The 24,796-nt window shown below is 49.9% G+C and overlaps 1 protein-coding gene across 1 annotated transcript in view; it reads left to right on the top strand.

The window, feature by feature from the left end:
• The window catches only part of RNMT (RNA guanine-7 methyltransferase), a 116,803-nt gene that overhangs the window by 44,820 nt on the left and 47,187 nt on the right, over positions 1-24,796 (top strand). The window contains exons 6-7 of the mRNA XM_088475929.1: positions 1,577-1,712; positions 24,166-24,291. Of these exons, the coding sequence (XP_088332055.1) occupies positions 1,577-1,712; positions 24,166-24,291 (262 nt within the window). The remainder of the gene's footprint in view (positions 1-1,576; positions 1,713-24,165; positions 24,292-24,796) is intronic.

Raw genomic sequence — 24,796 nt, 5'->3', positions numbered from 1 at the left:
TCTACGCGCTCTGTGGGTACTTCTTGGGCGGCACGTAGAGGTGTCTCGGCTTCACAGCTTTGTAGGGCAGCGACGTGGTCTTCGGTTCATACTTTTGTACGTTTCTACAGATTTGACACTTTTGCGGCTTCTGCTTCAAATTTTGGTCGTAGTGTCTTGCAGGGCGTTCAGCACTCTCCCCCCCAGGAGGGTAGCTTTGGGAGGTCCCCACTGTCATGAAGCTCCAGTGTCCCCTAGTGGATGAATGAGAAAACAGGATTTTGGTACTTACCGTTAAATCCATTTCTCCGATTCCACAGGGGACACTGGACGCCCACCCAGTGCTTCTTGCCTGTTCTCAGCTGCTTGTTCTGCTTCAGTTCTGTTGCAGTTTGGTCTGTTTTCGTTGTGTGACTGTTTATCCCTGCAGCCTGCTGTGTTCTTGCAGTGTGTCAGTATGTTGGATTGTTTCTTTTCCTGTTCTCCTTCTCTGTTCTTCAGTCTGTTCTCCGTCTTCCTCTCGGGCTTAGTTCTTTAAAACTGGGGCTGATGGGGCATAGAGGGGGAGGAGCCAGTCACACTTGTAGATTTTTAAAGTGCCAGGCTCAACTCAACCCACCGTCTATACCCCACTGTCATGAAGCTCCAGTGTCCCCTGTGGAATCGGAGAAATGGATTTAACGGTAAGTACCAAAATCCTGTTTTTCTATTATAAAATAATTGTGCAAAGAAAAAAAAGTTTTTAGTTTTTTTTTTTTTTTTTTACTTTTTATAAACTTCACCTTAAAAATGCCAGAATCTGATTAATTTCCTCTTTAAATGTTTTTCATAAATACCCCATAGGCTTTTGTAAACTTCCTTTCAGCCTTCTATTCTGTGGTCAGAAGTGCAAATACAGATGTGTCCTCATTTACTAGTTGTCCGTACGCCATATGGCACGAGACTGAGCCGCTCTGAGAGTAGTATACCGTATTTTTCTTTAAATTTTACATCTTAGTCGCATCGCAAATGCTATGAAAAGCTTTGGCAAATAATTGGTATTACAGACATTAAAAGTTGTGGATGGGAACACACAGGATCTCAGCGCGGGGAAAAGCAGCCACTGCCGCTCACATCGGAGCCCTTCTTACATGGATTCAGACTGTCGCGCTCATTAATTTGCTCAGTGTAAGCTGTCAATGTTTTATTTTGAGAATAAGACAGACATTTTGAGTGCGAAGGATGCTCTGCGCTGCTGAGTTGCACTGAACTTGGCACCAATCGGGGCTATTTGGCAGGACTGAAGCAACAGTAAGAAAGGACACGTGTATATTGCTGTGGGGAGCGTGTCTTGTTTCATTATTAAGTCTAAATCCGTACAAGTTATCTGATGGTGTTAGTGCCTGTCCTAATTCACCCAAATGAAGTCCTACAATGAAAGATTTATCTGTAGATAAAGTGTACCACATTAAAGAGTAGTTTCATTATGTTATAACACCATCACAAAGAAAATCTGTTCCTGCTAGATTACATTAAATTATCTACTGTTTTGTTGTTGGTCTATCCCAGCTGAGCATTTTATCATTAAACTTCATGCTTATTGTGTTTGTGTGGACAGCGTGTACAAGAAGGCCATTCCTCAGCTGTTGCTGCACATTACAATGAACTCCAGGAGTGTGGATTACAGCAGCGCAGTCAGTCTCGCATCTTTTACCTAAGGAACTTCAATAACTGGATGAAAAGTGCTCTCATAGGTGGGTTGTTTAGCGATCAATACATACGTGTTGTAAAATATATATAAAAAATATATTTTGTAATTATCTTCATAAATTTTCTTAATTACATTTTTTTTATACATACATATACTGTGTGTGTGTAATATATATATATATATATATATAATATAATCTTGGCCAAATCCCCAAAGTGAGTGAACCTTTATCATAGATGCTGACCATCTAATTTTGAGCTGGGGCTGTAGGGAACTGTGTAAAGCAGTTATAAAGAATAACCAACCTCTGTTGTTAAATAGGTATCTATTTATATGTTTACTGGGATATAGCTGCTGCTCGACTCGATTATGCAGCCTCTTAGGTGAAAGCCGAGAAATGGAACAAGAAAATGCAGCTCTTAGTGTCTTCATATTAAAAATTAAAAAACACAATCTTTAAACTATGTTGCAGAAACCTTGTAAACAGTTAAACTGAAACATTTTGGGTTTTTTTTATTAATATTTATTGAATTTTATGCGGGCAAAGAAAAACAGGCAAGGGATATGGGATACAGCAAAAATAAAGGGGATGGAAAGAGGGTGTACATCAGGGCTACAAATTATTACAAATGCAGCATAGAAACATCCTTAGACAGGGGGTAACAAATATAAAATCAATCACAAAAGAATTCTAACTGAAGCTAAACTTAGTGATTAGTATTTAAGTGACGGTTGTGAAACATCAAGGGAATCATTTAAGTCAAAGTGTAAAGGTGCATACACACAGGACGATGTGCTGTATGACCAATAGTGGTGAAAGATTTCCTTTCAACTTTCTGTAGTGCAGGAAAAACTATATTGGGTGTACACATTGAAAGATATCTTTCAGTGAAGTCATCCTGCCACATCTCTGAACAGGCAATTCTTGACGATCTTGTCCAAATTGGACTGCATATACGGACGACCAAAAATATTGTTTTCTACTTCAGGGTCCATAGGGGGTCCACAGGGTTGACCTTGGGGTATAGGTTGGGAACCAAATCCGGGCACCACGCAGTTAAAGCTTTTAGCTCCCAGGATGCACTTGGGTCCACTCTCCCTATAACCCCGCCCCCCAGCCAGAGGCACCTCAGTTTAAGTTGGTGCCCGGCCGGAGTCGGGTCACCGTTACTGCAGGGGGGCTGCTTAGCAGCCTCTAAGCTTAAGAGTTTTGTTTTATTATTTTTTTACTACTCTTCAGAGCGGCAGCATCAGACTGTCCAATGGACGTCTGAGCTGCCGCTCCTACACCCCGCCGGCGCTGCGACGCCAGTACAGATCTGGGGATCGCAGCGGGACCCCAGAGTCTGTACTAGCCGGGCTCTGGAGGAATCCCTGGGCTGCTGCCGGATCGACGGGGACAGGTAAGTCGCGTGGTCACCGCTTGCGGTGACCCGCGTGTACATGCAGCCTTATGCCTCCGGTCTCTGGGGACAGACCGGAGGCGCTAGCGGTGGCGGCGGGCTCCCCCTCCATGGAGGCATACCCCGCGTGTCCACAGCCCACCAGGGATTATAGCGGCAGCGGGAGCCGGCATCCCGGGGGGTTAATTGCTAGCCAGGGGAGGAAGCCTTCCCTGTCTAGCGGCTCCTCCCCTCAGCTCAGCGCGCCTTTCAATACTACAGTCTGGCGTCGCTGAGCTGCTTCCTCCGCGGGCCACGCTTCTTCTGAGGTCTCCAGCGGCCATTTTCTCTCTGTGGTGCTGCAGAACTCTTAGGATGTCAGTGAGCCCAGTCCCCCTGCGTACCTGGCCATTTTGGGTGAGTGTACACAGCGCTATAGCCTTCCCAGACACTGAATCTGGGCAGTTGAATGTAGCGACATTGTGCAGTATATTATATGTCATGCTTATGTATGTATATATATTTTTCTGCATTGTATGTGACTTATGCTAGTGCTGACTGTCTGCTTTTTCTCTCACCTGTCAGTGTATATCTATCCCTTTTCTTTATCTGCCCTAATACAGGTGTACCTGGGGTGGTTCTGAGACCTCACATATATATATTTGTTAATATCTGTGAGGTTTGTCACATACTGTTGCGTGCTGCACGTTGCCATATTTTAGATGGAACTGTGAGTTGCGTACGCTGATAATGGGTTCCTGCAGCTAATCTTAGCGTCAGTCAGGACCGGTATGGCGCTGCTTAATATTTCCGTCAAGATAGTCAGATATATCTGACCAGGAGATTGCACACGATACTGCACCCATTATTGCTATCCTGCAAGTCATAGCCTGCAGGAATTAGTGCGGAGGATTTTAACTCCGAAAGGTTTACGTATGCGGCACCATCTGGTGCCGGGCCCCTTGCACGACCCCCTTAAAGGGCGTTGTTTCTCAGGATCCTCTCCTTTGAGGATCGCCGGGCGGGCCCCATTGTCGTCACTCGCTTGGAGTTACTTCACCATACTGCCCTTTTGAACTCGGGGTATCTCGCAATTTCTTGCAATTTACCCCTGTGTCACAGACTATCGCTCCCTGCCGGGGTTTTTCACAGTACATGAATTACCTCCGATACCACATCGGTCTGTCATTCCCCTTGCAGGGATTACCACAACGGCCACCCTGGTGGATGTCGTTTTATACGAAATACTAATTGGCGTGATATACGCCCTGTGGTTACTGACCAGTGGCTCTGCCGTGAACTGGATGGTATATTCGGCTCTTTCCCTCTCACATGGGGGGGAGCCGATCTCAAGTATTATTATCCCTGCTTTGGGGCTGGTAGCCAGGCTCATTCTGGATATAGAGAATGTCGATCCTGCACCTGTATCATACATCTCCCGTTTTCTGCCCAGCGGGTGGATCTCATAGCGGGAGTCTGGCTGTCCCCAGATACGAGGAGTCACAAAGGCCTCCTGTTTCCCATTCCCTGAGGGTCCTCACAAGTAATGGAAATCCCCTTCTGGGATGGATTTGTATGTTAATCATCGGGTTACAGGCATTAATACGCCTCCCATCCCGGCCTGGACGGATTTTACGGATCCGTAGGTGGTAACTTTGCCTGAAATCAATGTACTCGTTTTCAGGGCCTGTTGCCCGTCCTACCATGGCCATCGCATGGTGATGCTTTTGTGACGTTTTTCCCCTCCAACACGTCTGAGGTTCAAATATCTTTTTGCCGCTCACAAAATATGCAGTGGTCATATGTGGGATTACCTCATGGGATGCCGGTCTTCTAACTTTCAGGGTTTCGGCGGCATCTGTATCCGCCGCAGTACCCTATGGCTGCGTTATGGGAAAGCAGAGGTGCACACTCCTTCCAGGGGGAAGTTCTTGTTTGGTCCTGACCTTGACAAGATCGTTGCATCATTGGCAGTATCACTAATGGGGAGATACCGTCTTTAGCTACTCCCACTACATTCGGACTAACTCTGTTAAGTCTTTTTGTCCTCAGGGTCAGCCTAAAGGCCTGTTTTTTCCTAGGCTGTCGGCCTCCACGGGGGCCACCATATCCAGTACCGAGCAGTCCTGGACTTCCGGACGACCCTGTTTCTACACCTGAGGATATACCCTCAGCCTGACGGGACAGGTCTACATCTGGGGAATTTCCAGAGTGAGGTACTGATTCTCAACGGCCTCTCATTGCTCATGCAGCCTCCTCACAGGCATTGGTACACGGGCCCTTCTTCAGAACTGATCAGGGCCTTACAATCCCAGAAAGCTATACAGTCTTTGTGGTAAGCAGAGCTATTTCGGCCAACCTCACTATCTCAGTGAGGGACTGGTTGTTCTACTTTCTTTTTGGGGCGGTGACCGACTGGTCCTCCTTTGCCTATACTCTGTCTCAAATCCCTGAATCAGATTCCAACGGTGCCTTGACTCAGGTGGAATCGTCCATGCTCCATCATCCGATGTTTGGAACCTGGGGATTTTATGGTATATCCGAGTATTCAGGATACGTACCTACGGGTACATACAGAGCCCTCTCATCAGCATGGGTTCAGGTTTGCTGTGCCACAGCAACACTTGTAAGTTTCGGGCTCTGCCTTTTGGGGCTGTCCTCAACTCCACCGGGGTTTACCAGCTTTATGGATTTTCTGACAGTTCACCTGTTCAGTGTATCCGAATGCTCCTTTCTCTGGACGGTCTCCTACTTTTAGCAGGATCACCAAGGTACTTTACCGCCAGGTCAGGATAACCGGGGCTTCTTCTCGTCACAGAAAAGTCCTCCCTGCATCCCTCACAGGGTTTTCTTCATCTGGGAGCACTGCTGGATTCTCAGAATCTGAGAATTTTTCTGGCGTAAGACAAGATCTCCACTCTTCAACTTCGAGGGTGCGGATATCTACGCAGTCGACATATGTCATTACTCTTTGTGATGCGCGGTCTACCAGAGTGTCTACCTTTTGGTAGGGTGGAATGTGCTCAGTTCCATTCCAGGCCTTGCCATAATTGACTCCCCTCCAGATGGATCGAGTTTTTTCCATCGGATCACTGTTCGAACGATGATACTTTCTACGGAGGCGAGTTGGTCTCTGTCCGGGTGGCTATGGCCATCTCGTCCAGGGTGTTCTTTGCTAAAGACAGTGTCTGGTCCGCATTCATTTCGGGGCAGTTGGACGTCTGTCGCTTCTGCCCTGCCACTTACCTTGTTGATACTTTAAGCTGTCTTGGACTTTCACTCTGGCCTAACCCATTTGTCACGGTTAACCTGAATAGGTTCAGTCCGACAGTGTCACAACAGTGGCTTCCATCTAGGCAACACTGGTAGTTGGGTGGCAATGTTAGGAATGTCACCCATTCTGACATAGTCCAAGGGTCTTCTCCTGGCCAACTCTGCGGTGTTTATTCCCGGAGCTCTCCATTGGGAAGCGGGCTTCCTCAGCCGTCACGGCGTGCATCCCGGGGACTAGTCTCTTCTCCAAGAGAGGTTTCAACTCCTGGTGAGCAGAGGGGGCCTCCCTGAGGGGATTGATCCCCATGGCCTTCTGACTCGATCACACATTACCGGTGTTACAGTCCAGCTCTAGGAGTACTGAAGCTACCTTCAGTGACTCTTTGTCAGTGAAGTGGTCCTTCCACTTTGTGTACCTGTGTCCTCCGGTCTCCCTTCTTCCTCGAGGTCTTCGGAAGTTTAATTCAAGACGGAGGGGCTTTCCTTCTGGGGGCTCCAGGTCGTCCCAGACATCACTGGTACTAAGATTTTCGGAGTCTCCTCCTCGATGCTCCGTTCCTACTGCTTCACTATCTGGACCTGTTGTCTCAGGGTCCTTGTTTTTCCCTGGATCTGGATCGCTTGTCTTTAACTGCGCCCCTACTGTGGTCCTCGGGCTTCCCTGGCTCTGTCTTCATTGAGATGTTTAGAGCAGATAGGCCAGACTTTGCTGGGATCTGCCACGGACTGTGGCATACATAATTCTTATGGTATCGTACCTGTCGATACGATCCTCCGGTGTCCAGGATTTCCAGATATTCTGGCATTCCTTCCAGCTGGCTTGGGTTTCACCCTTGGCCTGGCCTTCCTGACAGTGCGGATCTCTACACTGTCGGTATGGTTAAGATATGGAATTGCTCCGCTCTGGTATCCAGTTCATCCTTTGGAGTGTTTTCTGGATTATGTCTCCACTTATCCTCCCTAGGGACTCCTGGGGAGTTAGTAGTGGTTCTTTGTTCCCTCCGGGGACAGTCCATGGAACCGCTGGTTGTGATAGCCATTACATGGTCTATTGTTTAAGCTCTCTCTCTCTCTCTCTCAGGGTGTTTAAATCAACCAGGAGAGTGTCTGAATGGGGAGCGTTCTCATGTGGCTCCCTCTTCTGGAGGGCATCATGTCAGGGTGTGAGTTGCTCTCGCCCTGTGTTTCTTCTTAAAGTGGTTTTTAGGTTCCATATTATTCTGGAACTTATGGTATGGCCATTCAGTTCCCAGTCCTCTCGGCTGTTGTGGCCTCATGGACTGTGGTCCGGCCTCTTTGGCTTTATGTGATCCGTTCAAGTTCCTTATGGTAAGCGGACTCCTTATTGGTGGTCTGCGGTTTCTGGTTTTAACAGGAAACGATGGCCGGCCTATAATGAAATGTTGACTGGATGGCCTCGTATGTCTTCCTCAGGGGCCTACCCATGGGTGGGCATTTCTGTCGTTGACGCTTGTTTTTTTCTCGGGCCGTGTAACCCTCGTGGGCGGCTCGTCGTGGCGCCTCGGCTGTTTTGCCTTACTAGGTGTCCACGTGGTCTTCTGTCCATACCTTTTTAAGGTTCTAGGCATTGGTTTCCTTTGCCTCTCAGGATGCTTCCTTTTTGGCGACGGATTCTCCTCTCAGCACAGGAGCGTCCCCACCCTTGGTTGAACTGCTTTGGGACATCCCCAAGGTCAACCCTGTGGACCCCCTATGGACCCTGAAGTAGAAAACAAGAGATATGGTAAGAACTTACCTTTGTTATCTCTGTTTCTACGAAGTCCATAGGGTCCACAGGGCGCCCGCCCTGACGCACCTGGCTTCATATGGGCTGTGTTACTGGTCACCGGCTTCCCGTCTCCTTTTCTGTGAGTATGGTTCTAGAGTGTTCCAGTTTTCTCTCTCTTTTTCTCTCCTCCTCCGGCCTTTGGCTACTTACAATCTGAGGTGCCTCTGGCTGGGGGGCGGGGTTATAGGGAGAGTGGACCCAAGTGCATCCTGGGAGCTAAAAGCTTTAACTGCGTGGTGCCCGGATTTGGTTCCCAACCTATACCCCAAGGTCAACCCTGTGGACCCTATGGACTTCATAGAAACAGAGATAACAAAGGTAAGTTCTTACCATATCTCTTGTTATCGTCCAGTGGGAACGCGCATCATTGGTTGTTCACTGCACACACACTGAACGATATATCGTTGAACAATATCGTTCAAAGATATCGTCTCGCTTGTATGCCCCTTAAGGAATGGATCTAAGTGCCTGCACCCTTCTCTTGCCAGGAGAATCTCTTCATGGGGACCGTGCAGAGGGGCAGAACTCCCAAAGTCTTCATTTCACAATGATGGTAAAGCTTAGATACAGTTTTGGCACTCTAGGTGAGGGAAGAGGCTTCCAATAGTGAGCAATGGCTGCCATGAAAATATGACCCATAATGCACAGCTTATGCTTGGGGACAGAAGGGGGATAAATTGTGAGGAGTGCCAACCCCAGGTCTGAGTCCACATTCATACTAAGAACCAAAAGTGAGTCTTTAAAAACCTCCTTCTATAATGTGGGAATGCCTGGATGGTCCCAAAAACTGTGGAATACTAAAAAACGCTTCATTTGTGCCAGCAACATTTGGAGCAGTGGGGCCACAAATGCAGTTTTTCTACTTCAGGGTCCATAGGGGGTCCACAGGGTTGACCTTGGGGTATAGCTGGATCTGGATCCATGGGCACCACGCAGTTAAAACTTTGCTGCTCCCAGGATGCACTTGGGTCCGTCCTCCTCTATACCCCACCCCCGGCCACAGGCACCTCAGTTTTAGTTGGTGCCCGGCCCGGAGTACTGACACGGGGATCGCAGCGGGACCCCGGAATCAGTACTAGCGTGGCTCTGGGACCTCCCTAGGACTGCTGCCGGACTGAAGGGGCCAGGTAAGCCGCGTGCAGCGCTGTCAGCGCTGCATGTGGGGATAATGCAGTCTTCATGCCGCCGGTCTCTGGGGACAGACCGGCGGCGCTAGTAGCGGCGGCGGGGTCCCCCTCTTCAGGCATACCCCGCGTGACCGCTGGCCCCCGGGGTGTAAGTACCGGCGGGGAACCGGCTTCCCCGGGGGTTTAGTACTAGCAGGGGAGGCAGCCTTCCCTGCTTCAGCGCTCCTCCCCTCAGCCCAGCGCGCCTTCTCTCATGTGTGCTGGCGTCGCTGGGCTGTTATCTTCTGGCCACTCCTCCTCAGAGCTCTCCGGCGGCCATCTTCAGGCAGCATCGCAGAGCTCCCAGGCAGGCATCCAGTGGACCAGTCCCCCTGCGTACCTCTCCCCCTGCAAAGGACAGTGTTCACAGCACTATAGCCCTCCCAGACACTGAATCTGGGAGGTTGATTGTAGCGGAAGGTGCAGTGCGTAATACTTCTCTGCATGGTATGTGACTTTTGCTAGTGCTACTGTCTGTGCTTATTTTCTACTTACTGTCAGCTTTTTACCTATCCCTTTCCTTCTCCTACGGCCCGCAGGTGCGTGGGGGAGGGGGTGTTCTTTCTGTGTACCTCACTTATATAAATTTACGTATTTGTGAGGTCCGTCACATACTGCGGTGTGCTCCTCAGTACCATATTGTGGGCTGTTTGGGTTGCATACTTGGGAGTGCGTGGGTGTTATACGCCTTACCTCGTTTCGGTGAGACACTTTTATTGCAAAAAAGTTTTTGTGTCATGTCTGATGAGGGGAATGAGCGCTCCGAGGCTCCTGTGTTGTTTTCCTGCCGACGCTGTTCGGCAGGGGTTGACGGGGCAGATTTGTCTCAGGACGGTCTGCGCGGGCGGTGCCAGTTGGTACCTGGACCCTCTAAACCCCCGGTGGCGCAGGATCCTCCGTGGGCAATGTTTACGCAAGTGCTGCCGTCAATCGCGGACCGACTTGCGGTCCCGACTGCGGCCCCTTCTAGGGCGTTGCCCCAGCCTACCACGCCCCGTTCCCTGGGTGTGACTCGTCTGGTGCAGTCTCCTCCCGGGTCTCAGACTGTGGGTCCTTATGCGGGTTTGCCAGTGTACGTGCAATCCCCCACGGTGCCGCAGCAGTCGATGGTACCTTTTCAGGGGTATCCTCAGGCAGTACCCCCGCCTTGGGTGGACGTCCTCTCCAGCTCTGTTCAGAGTCTGGCGGCTTCGTCATCGGCTTTTCAACATATGTTGCACAGTGATTTGCCCCCACGGGCGTCCAAGCGTTCCGTTCCGGCTTCACTGGCGGCTCAGTTCACGGACACGGACGTGTCTTCGGATGACGGGGAGATCCATGAAGACTCTGACTCGGATGCCGGGGCCCAGGAGATGGAGGCTAAGTCTTCCATTAATGTGCCGGCATTGGTTAGGGCGGTGCGGGCCATCCTTCACATTGAGGAGGATGTGCCTGCCCCCAGGTCAAAATACCCAAATTTTAAAAAGGCCAAGGTAGCTTCGACGGTTTTTCCCCTGTCCGATCAATTGACGGATCATATGGCAGGGGCCTGGCAGTTGCCCAGCAAGAGGTTCCAACCGCAGAAGCGGTTGGCTTCGAACTATCCATTTCCGGAGGCTTATTGCAGGAAGTGGGAAACTCCTCCAGCGGTGGATTCCCACGTTACCCGCTTAATTAAAAGCGCTACGCTGCCTTTGCCGTCGATCTCCTCCCTGAAAGATCCCACGGACAGGAAGGTGGAGACTTGTTTTAAGTCTGTCTACTCTCTCTCGGGGGTGGTGGTCCGTCCGTCCATGGCCATCTCTTGGGTGGCTAAGGCCATCGAGAGCTGGGCCAATGCTTTGGAGGATACCTTTCCGGAAGATGCTCCGGAGATCCAGAGATCCAGAGAGCATTGATAGGTCAAATGAGGGATTTGGCTTCCTACTTTGGGGAAGCTTCGTTAGACGCAAGCCTGCTAACCTCACTGGTGTCGGCTGCAGCTTTGTCGGCGCGTCGGTCCTTGTGGCTGAGGTCTTGGAGAGCTGACGCTGACTCCAAAAAGGGACTGGAGGCCTTACCTTTTAATGGGGAGTTGCTTTTTGGTCCAGACTTGGACAAAATTGTGGACACTCTGGCTAAGTCTAAATCAGCCTTCCTCCCTTCGGCTTCTGCTCCTACCAAGGTACGGAGCTCTGCTTTTCGGTCCTTTCGGGTTCAGGGCAAGGCAAAAGGTCAGTCCTTCCCGAGGCAGTCGACGACCAAGGCCGCTTCTAAGCCCATGAAGCAGCCCTGGAGTGCCAGGCACCCTTCTTCCAAGCAGGAAGATAAACCTTCTGCCTGATGGGACGGGCCTCCCTCTGGGGGACCCCAGAGTGGGAGGCCGACTTCTTCTATTTGCCCAGTGCTGGCACAATACCACCACGGATGCCTGGGTTCGAGAAGTGGTCTCCCAGGGGTACGCCCTGTCTTTTCGGCACAGACCGCCCCACCAGTTTTTCTGCACGAGTCCTTCTCAGGATACGACCAAGTCTTTACAGATTCAGGAAGCTATAGAGTCCTTGCTGACAGCAGGGGTCATTGTTCCCGTTCCTCAATTACAACGAGGGACGGGGTACTATTCTTCTCTGTTTCTGGTGCGGAAACCCAATGGTTCTCATCTCCCTATCCTCAACTTGAAGTCTCTGAACAAATTCCTCAGAGTTCCCAAGTTCAGGATGGAAACGTTACGTTCCATCATTCTGGCGATGGAACCGGGGGATTACATGGTGTCCCTGGATATCCAGGACGCCTACCTCCATGTTCCGATAGCACCTTCGCACCAGCGGTATCTGAGGTTCGCTATCCTTCAACACCATTACCAGTTCCGGGCGCTACCCTTTGGTCTCTCCACGGCACCGAGGGTGTTCACGAAGATTATGGCGGTCATGGCCGCACATCTTCGGAACCAGAATGTACGGCTACTACCGTATCTGGACGACCTCCTGTTGCTGGCGAGTTCCCCGGAGGTACTGCTTCATCATCTCCACTTGACGGTCGCTTGCCTGCAAGCGCACGGGTGGCTGATAAATTGGAAAAAGTCCTCCCTGATTCCATCTCAGCGGATGGTTCATTTGGGAGCCCTGCTGGATTCTCGTCAGCAAAGGATCTTCCTGACCCCGGAGAAGGTCTCCTCCCTGCAGGTGAGGATACACAGTTGCCTGAGCCGTTGCCGCCTGTCGGTCCATTCGGCTATGAGGGTTTTGGGCTCCATGGTGTCAACATTCGACATGGTGGAATTTGCTCAGTTCCATTCCCGGCCTCTGCAGGGGCTGATTCTATCGGAATGGAACGGGTTACCTCACCGGATCCGCTCTCAGTTGCTGTTGTTGTCCCCGGAGGTTCGGCAGTCTTTGGCTTGGTGGCTTCAGACAGCTCATCTGGTCGAGGGGCGCCCCTTTTGGATCCCGGACTGGGTCCTGCTCACGACGGATGCCAGTCTTCGGGGTTGGGGGGCAGTGACCGGCTCGTTGTCACTTCAGGGTCGTTGGTCTGCGGAAAAAGCTCTTCTTCCCATCAACATTCTGGAACTGCGGGCGGTTTATCGGGCCCTGCAGTCGTCCGGTCCCGCTCTTCACGGAAGGGCGATTCAGGTGCAGTCCGACAACGCCGCCACCGGTGGCGTATATCAACCACCAAGGAGGAACTCTAAGTCGGGCAGCGATGTCGGAGGTGTCTCGCATCCTTGCTTGGGCGGAGTGTCACATTCCAGCGATCTCGGCAGTCTTCATTCCCTGAGTCCTCAATTGGGAGGCGGACTTCCTCAGCCGTCACGACGTGCATCCCGGGTAATGGTCGCTTCACCCAGAGGTGTTTCAGCTACTCGTGGACAGGTGAGAGCTGCCGGAGCTGGACTTGATGGCCTCCCGTCACAATCACAAGTTGCCCGTTTACGGGTCAAGGACAAGAGACGCAGGCGCCAGTCTGCTAGACACGCTGTCGGTGAAATGGACGTTTCACCTGGCGTATATGTTTCCTCCGATATCCCTGCTTCCTCGGGTTCTGCGGAAATTCAAGCAGGACGGCGGCACGCTCGTGCTGGTTGCTCCGGCGTGGCCCAGACGTCCTTGGTACTCCGATCTGAGGTGTCTCTCCATCGACGCTCCGTACCTTCTTCCTCAGCGTCGGGACCTGTTGTCTCAAGGGCCCTGCCTTTACCCTGATCTGGGTCGGCTGTCTTTGACGGCGTGGCTCTTGAGACAGCCGTCTTGAGGTCTAGGGGTTTCTCCAGTTCAGTCATTGGTACCATGCTTAGGGCACGCACGCAAGCCTGCCTCCGCACGGATTTACCACAGGGTGTGGCGCACTTACTTTCAGTGGTGTGAATCCAGAAACTATGATCCTCAGGTGTTCCGGGTTTCCAGAATCTTGGAGTTCCTTCAATCAGGTTTGGACCTCGGCTTACGCCTGGCCTCTCTGAAGGTGCTACACTACCGGATGTTCACACCTTTTTCCAGGGTGTCCTCAGTATACAGCCTCCCTTCGTGCCTCCTGTGGCTCCTTGGGACTTGGCGGTGGTGCTACGGGTCTTGCAGGGTCCTCCTTTTGAGCCTCTTGAGGTGGTGGACCTCAAGTGGCTGACGTTCAAGACCGTTTTTCTCCTAGCAATTGCTTCTGCCAGGAGGGTGTCAGAGTTGGGGGCGCTTTCCTGTCGCCCTCCTTTTCTGATTTTTCATCAGGATAGAGCGGTGCTCCGCACTCGTCCTGAGTTTTTGCCCAAAGTGGTCTCAAAGTTCTTAGAATCTATGTGGACCGGACTGCTTCGGCTAGGAAGTCGGATTCATTGTTTGTCCTCTTCGGTTTTCACAAGAGGGGTTGGCCTGCCAACAAGCAAACGTTAGCCCGTTGGCTTCGTTCTGTTATTTGTGAGGCTTATGCACAGGAGGGTTTACCTGTGCCAGCCTCTGTTAAGACTCATTCCACTCGTTCTGTGGGTCCCTCTTGGGCTGCTAGACGTGGAGCCTCCGCTGTTCAGCTGTGTAAGGCGGCCACTTGGTCTTCAATTCAAACGTTTTTGAGGTTCTATGCGTTTGACACCTTCGCCTCTCAGGATGCATCCTTTGGGCGCCGGGTACTCCTTTCAGCACAGGAGCGTCCCCGCCCTTAGTTGAACTGCTTTGGGACATCCCCAAGGTCAACCCTGTGGACCCCCTATGGACCCTGAAGTAGAAAACAAGAGATATGGTAAGAACTTACCTTTGTTATCTCTGTTTCTACGAAGTCCATAGGGTCCACAGGGCGCCCGCCCTGCCGCACCTGGCTTCAAATGGGCTGTGTGGCTGGTCTCCGGTTTTCCGTCTCCCATTTCTGTGAGTATGGTTTCTTGTGTGTTCCAGTCTTCCTTCTCTCTGTTTAGTCTCCTCCTCCGGCCTTAGCTGCTTACCAACTGAGGTGCCTGTGGCCGGGGGCGGGGTATAGAGGAGAACGGACCCAAGTGCATCCTGGGAGCAGCAAAGCTTTAACTGCGTGGTGCCCGTGGATCCATATCCAGCTATACCCCAAGGTCAACCCTGTGGACCCTATGGACTTCGTAGAAACAGAGATAACAAAGGTAAGTTCTTACCATATCTCTTGTTATTAGGGATAAGATATAGCCTATGGAGCAGTTTCAGCTGCATATCTGTGTGGTTCAGGTATTTAGACTAGACTGAAGCATTTATTAAATGATAAAATAATCAAACAGAAACTTCTGATATTTAAATAGTCTCTGTAGCTGGCATGCATTGTCTAATTATCGTCTTGATCAGCCGATAATCATCTGAGCCAATGATTGAACAATGTATATCCAAGACCAATCAGTATCGGTCTGTTGGCAATGCAAAATAGTCTAACATGTCCAAAGGATCTGTTAGTCAGCCGCATCTGGCAGTGTATGCAAGACATTTACCCTGTTACTTCACTTGGGAGGAACGCAGATATTGTGCTCATACATTGTGAAATATCTGTGTATGGCCGCGATATCTGATGGGTTTCTGCTTGTCAGATAAAATGTCTGGCAGGCATTTTATCTGTGTATGCGCAACATAGGTGGATCAATAAAGTACATAAGGGCCACATCAGAATCCTTAGGAGAGATCCTGGTTTATACTCTTCTGTATATGAGTGTGATACAGGTTGAGTCTCCCATATCCAAAATGCTTGGGACCAAGGATATTTTAGATATCGGAATATTCCGTATTTTGGAATATTTGTATATCATAATGAAATGTCTTAGTAATAGGGCCCAAATCTAAACACAGAATGCATTTGTGTTATATACACACAGCCTGAAGGTCATTTTATACAATACTTTCAATAATTTTGTGGCTCAAACAAAGTTTGTGTACATACATGAAATTAATTTTTCATATACACCTTATACACACAGTCTATAGGTGATTTTATACTTTATTTTTAATAATATAGTGCCTTTAACAAAGTTTGTGAACATTGAACCATCAAAAATCAAAAATTTCACTCTGTCATGGAAAAAATATTCCGTATTTTGGAATATTCCGTATTTCGGAATATTTGGATATGGGATACTCAACCTGTATATACTGTTACTTTGGAATAGTGAGTGTGCCTGGCTCTGAAGCAACAAGGAAAACTGTAGTGGGTTCTCTCCACTTTATATATTTTACCAATTAAAGTGATCATCTGTGTACATCAGATTATACACTATAGCCACTGCAGCTCTCAAGTTGCAATGTACTGTTCGGAGGAATAGAGCTACTTTCCTTAACGCATTTTTCTTCTTCAGGGTCCATAGGCTCCACAGGGAGACTTTGGGGTGCAGATTGGATCTGGATCCTGGGCACCACGCCGTTAAAGCGTTTGCTCCCAGGATGCATTGGTCCATCCTCCCTATACACTGCCCCAGAGCCAGAGGCACCTCGGTTATAGTTGGTGCCCGGCCGGAGTCGGGTCACTGTTTATGCAGGGGGGCTGTTTAGCAGCCCCAAAGCTGATTTTATTTTGTTCTTTTGGTAGTTTTTTCTTCCATCAGAGCGTGCAGCAGCAGACTGTCCATAGGATGTCTGCACTGCCGCTCCGTCACCCTGCCGGTACAGCAACGCCAGTACCGATCTTGGTGGGGTCTGTGCTAGCCGGGCCCCGCGGGACATTCTGGACTGCGGACGTACGTACGGGGACAAGTAAGAGCGGGTCACCGCTTACGGTGATCCGCGTATCAAGCAGTCCTACCTGTGGAAGCAGGCACATAATACCCTGCACTCAACTAGACCACCAGGGACTTGTAGTTGGTAAGGGAGCCAGCGTCCCGGGGGTTAATTGCCAGCCAGGAGAGGCAGCCTTCCCTGTTGTAGCGGCTCCTCCCCTCAGCTCAGCGCCCCTTTCCACTGCGGTCTTGCTTTGCTGAGCGGTTTCCTCCTGTGGCCACGCCCCCTCAGCTATCCGTCGGCCATTTTCTTGAATGATGAACTCGCAGATCTTAGGCCAGCGTGTGGTCTAGTCCCCCTGCATACCTCTCCCTTGGGTTTGTGTATGCAGCACTATAGCCTTCCCAGACACTGAATCTGGACAGTTGATTGTAGTGGCACGTTGCACTATACTTTCTGCATTGTATGTGACTTATGCTAGCGCTGCCTGTCTGTGTCTTTGTTTCCTAACTGTCAGCATATATCTATACCTCTAATTCTACCCTAATACAGGTGTATCCCATATATGAGATATTTGTGCGGTCTGACACATACTGTTGTGTGCAGCACTGTGCCATATTTAGGCAAAGGGCTCCTGCAGCTTACCAAAGTGTCAGACAGGACCAGTGTGTCGCATACTTAGGCAGTGGGCTCCTGCAGCTTATCCAAGCATCAGTCTGGACCAGTGGTATTTTTTTCTCGGACTATTACCTTACATACTGGTATATTCGGGGAGTTTTCCTGTGCCTCACATTTATAGAACAAAGTATTTGTGAGGTTTTGTCATACATTCGTTGCACTGTGCCATATTTGGGCTGCGTGTGCTCCTGCAGCTTACCCAGGCATAAGATAGGACCAGTATATTGCTTCATACTAGTATCCTACTTACACGGTGGTTGCATTATACCCAGTGCCATATTGTGTGCCATTTACTCTGCAGCTATGTCTAGCAAAGGCAGGAGTAACAGGCATCTGCCCCCCATACTGGTATCAAGCAAGTTTTGGGCTGCAGGCTTAAGTGAGGAGGTTTTGATATGGGATATATATATATTTTTTTATTTTCTACTTCAGGGGCCACAGGGTGACCTTGGGTTATAGGTGATGCAGAGTCATCCGGGCACCATACGCAGTAAAAAAAAAAATTCTCCCAGGATGTGGGTCTCCCTCTATACCCCGCCCCTGGGCCAGAGGCACCTCAGTTTTGTTGGGTCCCCGGCCGGAGTCGGGTCATTGACGCGCAGAGCAGCTGTTAGCACAGCCCCTGAAGATTTTTTTATTTTGAAAAGTTTTCTTCACAATAGTGGCAGTGCGGACATTCCAGGGGACGTCCGCGCTACCGCTCCGTCACCTCTGGGGTCTTGGCTAGCAGGGACCCCGGAGGATTCCTGGACTGTGGCCGCGCGCTACGGGGACACAGGTAATCTTCGTGTCACCGCGCTGGTGTGCGCCGAGTCTGTCTTTTTTCCCCCAGGGCTGGGGATGACTGCAAGTGGGGCCATGCACTGAGTCCTGCGCCCCCACTAGGCCACCAGGGACATTAGGCTGGAGTTCTGCGGATCGCTCCAGCGTCCCAGGGGTTAAATACAGACAGGGAAGGCTGCCTCCCCTGGCCAAACAGCTGGCTCCTCCCCACTGCACAGCGCGCCTTTCCACCGCCGTCTGGCTGGGCTGTGGAAGCTTCCTCCGGAACGGCCCCACAGATCTCCGGCAACCATTTTCTCCTGTCTCGAAGTCGCAAATCGCAGCAGGCGGTGCAGAGCTCAGGTCCCGCTACATACCTCTCCTGGACGGTGGTCAGTGAATGTAGCACTTTTGTCCTACCAGACGCTAAGTCTACGTAGTTGACCAGTAAGTGCTTTTTAGTGCAGGTGTTATTATTCGGCTTGGAGTGTTTACCCTATAATGGTATGGTCCTGTTTGGCCCTGATTTGGACAAACTTGTGGCTACGCTGGCAGCCGCTAAGTCAGCTTGCCTGCCTTCTGCTCCTGCTCCCTCGGGGTCTTGGACTTCGTCCTTTCGGACCTATTGAGCCCCAGGTAAGGTTAGAACCTAGTCCTTTCCTAAGCCGTCAACCACCAAGAAAACTACTAAGCCTAAGAAACAAGCTTGGAGTGCGAGGCGTGCGAGGCGTCCAGCTGCCAAGCCTGGTGACAAGCATCTACGTTTCAGTCCTATGCCTGGACCTTTGGACAAAGGGACAGGCATATTACTGAAACGTTGATGATGCGATAAATTGCACTTTTTGTATGGAATAAAAAAAAATTATGTTTCTATGAAGACTGGTTAGTGCACCCCTGTTATTTTTACTTTATCTTTGCAAGGACCCTTTTTGAGCGTCCTATATGGGTAGCTGCCCCAGCAAACTGGATTATCAAAATGTGAGTGTGGACCTCTCTGGAAGTGTGTGTGTGTGTGTACAAGCTCCTCTAGTGATGCATGGTAGCACTACTAAAGCAAAAAAAAAGCGGCACTCCCAGTTGGCATAATATAAAGGTGTTTAAACTGACAAAAATATCAGTACAGAAAGAGTATTTCTGTAGTGATGTTTTTGTCCATTTAAACACCACCTTATGCCAACTGGGAGTGCAGTCTTTTTTTTTTTTTTTTTTTTTACTTTTGTGGTGCTGCCCCATGCATCACTAGAGGAAGAGCTTGATTTATTAGTGTGAAGGAGGGCACCCCACACTATTTAATCTTAAAACCTGGGCTTCTTTGTTCAGGTACTGGCCACTGTTACGGACCGCCCAGCGTATCCGGCTGTAATTCCCCGAGGGGATTATCACAGCAGGAACGTAATGCCCCCTTTGGGGTTGTTACACCAGGTTCAGGCGATACAGGTACCTCCTGTAACCCCACCATGGTTAGACGTACTCTCTAACTCTGTACAGAGGGCCTGATTCAGACGCGCTCGCGAGCGCTGAGTGCTCGCAAGCGGGTCGATGTTGGCCAAGTGCGAATGCGCACGAGGGAGCCGGCTCCATTGGCGCATGCGTGAGACCCGCATAGCGAAGGCCAAGCAGTCGCTATGGGTCTCGCTACAAAGGATGCTTGCTGTCGATGGTGAGTGAGACCGCCTACCGTCTGGGGCCGGCCCCACTGACATCACAAGTGATGTCAGTGGGAGTGCTCTCGGCTCTGATAGAGCCGAAAGCTCTCCAGGGCTTGCGGCAACGAGACCCTACCACAAGGGTCTCGTATCAAGCCCGATGGTCTTTACCATCGCGACCATCTTCCTGGCCGCTCGCTATAGCTGTGGGTGGTCACCCACAGCTATGCGAGCGGCCAGGAGGCTGCTCTAAAAACCAGAGGGCCAGCCCTGATTCAGAGCGAGCGGCTCTGAATCAGGGCCAGAGTCTGATGGCTAAATGTAATGCCTTTCAATCCATGTTGCGAGGTGGGAAACCCTTTACACATCCTGTGTTGTCGTCCCAGTCCACGCACAGATGCTGATTTCGCTAACCCTGACTCCCCCCCCCCCCCCCCCTCCCCCCCCCCCCCAGAGGAGGATGAGAGTCCGTTATAAATTGTTATTCCTGCCTTGATGCGAGCTGTCAGATCCATCTTATTAATAGAAGATGACCAGCCAGCCCCTGAATCCAAGCACCCTCTGTTTAAACAGAAAGTAGCTTCAGCAGAATTCCCTCTATCGGATCATCTAGCTGAACTCATGGCTGCAGCTTGGCAATCACGAGGTTTCATACTGACCACCTGTTACTTTTTTCCTGTGGCTCATTGTGCAAAATGGGAAACGCCCCCTGTGGTGGATTCACATGTTGCGCGTTTAATTAAAAGCTATACGTTGCGTATTCCTACAGTACTTCCTTGAAGGATCCTACGCATAGAAATTAGAAACTTGCCTGAAATCTATATACTCTTTTTCAGGGACTGTTGCCCGTCCAACCATGGCTATTGCATGGGTGGCTAAAGCTATAGAGGGCTGGGCTGACAAACTTGAAGACTCTTTTCCTTCAGATGCTTCTAGGGATCAAATGTCTTTTGGTGCTCACATTAGAGATGCAGCTTCCTATTTTGGAAAAGCGACATTAGATGCCAGTGTCCTAACCTCCAGAGTCTCGGCCGCAGCTCTGTCTACCCGCCGTACCCTGTGGCTACGCTCATGGAAGGCTAATGTGGCTTCCAAGAAAGGCCTAGAGGGGTTACCCTACACTGGGGAGATCTTGTTGGGCACAGACCTTGACAAGATTGTAACTACTTCTACTAGGCCTAGGAAAGCCTAAAGGTCAGTCCTTTCCTAGGCAGTCTGCTTCCAATAGAGCCACCAAATCCAGGACCAAGCGGACCTGGAACACCAGACGCCCTGCTTCAAAGCCAGAGGATGAACCCCCAGCCTGACGGGACTCCCTCTTGGATATCCCAGTGTGGGAGGCCGACTTCTTCAGCTCACCCAGTACTGGTGTCAAAACACCACAGATACTTTAGTAAGAGAAGTGGTCACAAATGGGTACGCCCTCTCATTTCTCGACTGTCTCCCCACCAGTTTTTCTACACAGGCCCTCATTCAGACCTGAACAAGGTCTTACAAATCTAGAAAGCCATGCAGTCCTTGCTGCAAGCAGGGGTAATTATGCCAGTCCCACTATCTCAGTGAGGGACTGGTTATTATTATTCTACTCTCTCTGGTTCAGAAGCCGAATAGGTCTCATCGGCCTATCCTCAACCTCAGATACTTAAACAAATTCCTACGGGTGCCAAAGTTCAGGATGGTAACCATACACTCCATCATCCTAGCTATGGAGCCTGGGGACTTTATAGTATCTCTGGATATTCAGGACGCGTACCTATAGTGCCCTCACATCAGCGATATCTCCGGTTTGCTATACTACTTCCAATTCCAGGCTCTGCCCTTTGGACTTTCCACAGCTCCATGGGTATTAACCAAAATTATGGCTATCAGGGCGGGCCCTCCTGAATGGTCAGGGTGTCCGACTGTTTCCATACCTGGACGACCTCCTCCTCCTAGCAGGGTCCCCAGAAGTGCTTCACAGCTGTCTATAGTTAACCATTGCCTTCCTGCACAAGCGCGGATGGTTAATCAACTGGAAAAAGTCCTCCCTGAATCCCTCACAGAGAGTGATTCATCTGGGAGTCTTCTGGATTCTCAGGATCAGATATTTCTGACATCAGACAAGATCTCCACACTTCAGCTACGAGTGCGTAGATGTCTCCACAGTCGCTGAGTGTCGATCCACTCAACAATGCAGGTTCTGGGATACATGGTGGCCACCTTCGACATGGTGGAAAATGCTCCGTTCCATTCCAGGCCTTTGTAAAGGCTGATCCTCTCCAGGTGGAACAGGTTCCCACCATCTGATCAAAGATCAGACAATGGTGCCCTCTCCAGAGGTGCGTCTGTCTCTTATCTTGGTGGTTACAGACATCTCTTCCAACCAAGGGTCGCCCCTTTTGGTTCCCGAACTGGGTAATCCGAACGAGTGCCAGTCTCCCGGGCTAGGGCGCAGTGACCGGTCCACGCTCCTTTCGGGACTGTTATACATCGCTCGAATCAACCCTGCCAATGAGCATATTGGAACTTTGAGCTGTCTACAGAGCCCTCAACCTGGCCCAGCACATACTTCACAGAAAACCTGTACAGGTACAGTCCGACAATGCCACAACAGTGGCTTACATCATCCATCAAGGAGGCACTCTAAGTCGGGCAGCATTGACAGAAATGTCACGCATTCTGACATGGGCCGAGGGTCACCTCCCGGCCATCTCTGCGGTGTTCATTCCCGGGAGTTCTCAATTGGGAAGCAGACTTCCTCAGCTGATACGACGTGCATCCCGGGGAATGATGGTCTCTTCACCAAGAGGTTTTTCAATTCCTAGTGAGCAGATGGGGCATCCCAGAGGTGAACCTCATGGCCTCCCGACACAATCGCAAACTGCCAGTGTACAAGTCCAGAACAAGAGAAGCCGAGGCAACCTTTTGTAGACTCATTATCAGTGAAGTGGACCTTCCAGTTTGCGTACCTGTTCTCTCCAGTCTCCCTTCTTCCTCGAGTTCTTTGGAAGTTCAAACAAGACTGAGGCACTGTCCTGCTGGTGGCTCCAGGTTGGCCCAGACGTCATTGATACTCAACGACCGGACCTGTTGTCTCAGGGTCCTTGCAGTTTACCGCACCTGGGTCGTTTTTTCTTTGATGGCGTTGCTCTTGAGAGATCCCTTCTGAGGTCCAAAGGATTCTCTAACTATGTAGTGAAAACTATTCTCAGAGCATGTTAGCCAGCCTCTGCTTGGATCTACCACAGGGTGTGGCATACATATTTCCAATGGTGTCGTACCAGAAGCTACGACCCCCCAAGTGTTTAGGATTTCCAGAGTCCTGGCCTTCCTTCAAGCTGGATTGGACCTTGGACTCTGCCTGACCTCAGAGAAAGTGCATGTCTCTGCTCTATCCATTTGGTTCCAGCGTAGACTTGCTCCACTTCCGGAAGTCCACACCTCCCTCCAGGGTGTCCTCCGCATACAACCTCCCTTTGTCCCTCCAGTGGCTCCATGGGATTTGACAGTAGTGCTTCTTGCCCTTCATTTGAACACCTGGATTCTTTGGAACTCAAGTGGCTCACAGCGAAGACTCTTCTAGCTATGGCGTCTGCTCTAGGGGTGCTCTCCATTTCTGATATTCCATCAGGACAGGGCTGTGCTTCAGACTCTCCCTGGTTTCCTTCCTAAAGTAGTTATTAGTTTCCACATTAGTGTGGAAATTGTAGTCCCGGCCTTTCAATCACCAGACCTATCGGCAGGTGAGGACTTCTTGGATGTGGTCCGTGCCCTCAGTATATACGTGGACCGTACCAGTTCCCTTTGGAGATCAGACTCCTTATTTGTGCTCTCTGTATTTCACAAGAAGGGGTGGCCAGCCAACAAATAGTCATGCGAAGCCATCTAGTGAATGTCTATCCCAAAGGCTTACACGCAGACAGGCCTTCCTGTACCGGCTGCTGTTACTGCTCACTGTACTCGCTCAATGGGTCCTTCATAGGCCGCTCGCCGTAGTGCCTTAGGTGAACAGATTTGTAAGGCGGCCACCTGGTCCTCTGTCCATAAATTTCAGAGGTTTTATGCCTTTGTTACATTTACCTCCTCAGGATGCTTCATTTGGGTGCCGGATTCTCCTCAGCTCAGGAGCGCCCCACCCTTAAATGACTGCTTTGGGACATCCCCAAGGTCTCCCTGTGGAGCCCTATGGACCCTGAAGAAGAAAGTTATGGTAACTTACCTTTGTTAACTTTCTTCGAAGTTTATAGGGTCCACAGGGCACCCGTCCTGACGCACCTGGCTTCATATGGGCTATGTTTTTGGTCACCGGTTTCTGTCTCCTTCTACGTGAGAGTGTGATTCTTGGGTGTGCCAGTCTTCCTTCTCTCTTCTCCTCCAGTCTTTGGCTTGTCACGAACTGAGGTGGCTTGGGGGCATGGTATAGGGGGTTGGACCAGTGCATCCTAGGAGCTGAAAGCTTTAACTGTGTGGTACCCGGTCCTCAACCACCACCTACACCCCAAGGTCTCCCGGTGGACCCTATGGACTTCTGTTTGTCATTTAATGTTTCATACACTTAAACCTTCCTCGACAAATGCTCTATAGAATAGTGAAAAATGCATCAAAATCTGTTCAGTTGTTCTCGAGAGTTGGCCAAACCAACTGACAGATGCCTACCAGGGACTTTAGTTTATACTGCAAGTATGTATAGATAACAACATATTTATTTTATTTATTTTTTACAGGTGAGTTTTTAGAAAAAGTACAAAAGAAGAAACATGGGAACATCAGTGTGCTGGATCTGGGCTGTGGAAAAGGTGGAGATTTACTAAAGTGGAAGAAAGGCAGAATACATAAACTTGTGTGTACAGGTATGCCCTATTAGATTTGTATGTATAATTGTGTGGTATAAGCTTCTCTGAAGCACTACATGTGCACACAATTTATGTGTGTGTATACATATGTATATATATATATATATGTGTGTGTGTGTGTGTGTGTATGTATGTATATATATATATATATGTATATGTGTGTATGTATATATATAAAATATATATTCTCTCTAATGAAGTGTCTTCCCCTCCCTTTCTGTACAGGACGAAATGAAGCTATAAATGCACTTTATAACGTTACATATGCCATGTAGAGTGTAGGTAATAATGATAAAACCCAGATGAGTGCTATATTACATTGTTTGGGCCCCGTTTCCCTCATGCGGACCAGTTTGCTAATAGGTCATGATGCTTGTTAGATTCTTTCCCAGCTATCATCCCAGCTCCTCTGCTTTTTTTTGGTTTGGTATTGGAAGAAACATGTACTAAGAAAAATGTTGCTTGTACCATTTTACTACTCTGTCTTCCATAAAGCATTGTG

The sequence above is a fragment of the Taudactylus pleione genome, unplaced genomic scaffold, assembly GCF_031769625.1.
Source record: "Taudactylus pleione unplaced genomic scaffold, aTauple2 ptg000179l, whole genome shotgun sequence".
NCBI lineage: Eukaryota > Metazoa > Chordata > Amphibia > Anura > Myobatrachidae > Taudactylus > Taudactylus pleione.
This window is presented reverse-complemented; position numbering and strand designations above follow the sequence as displayed.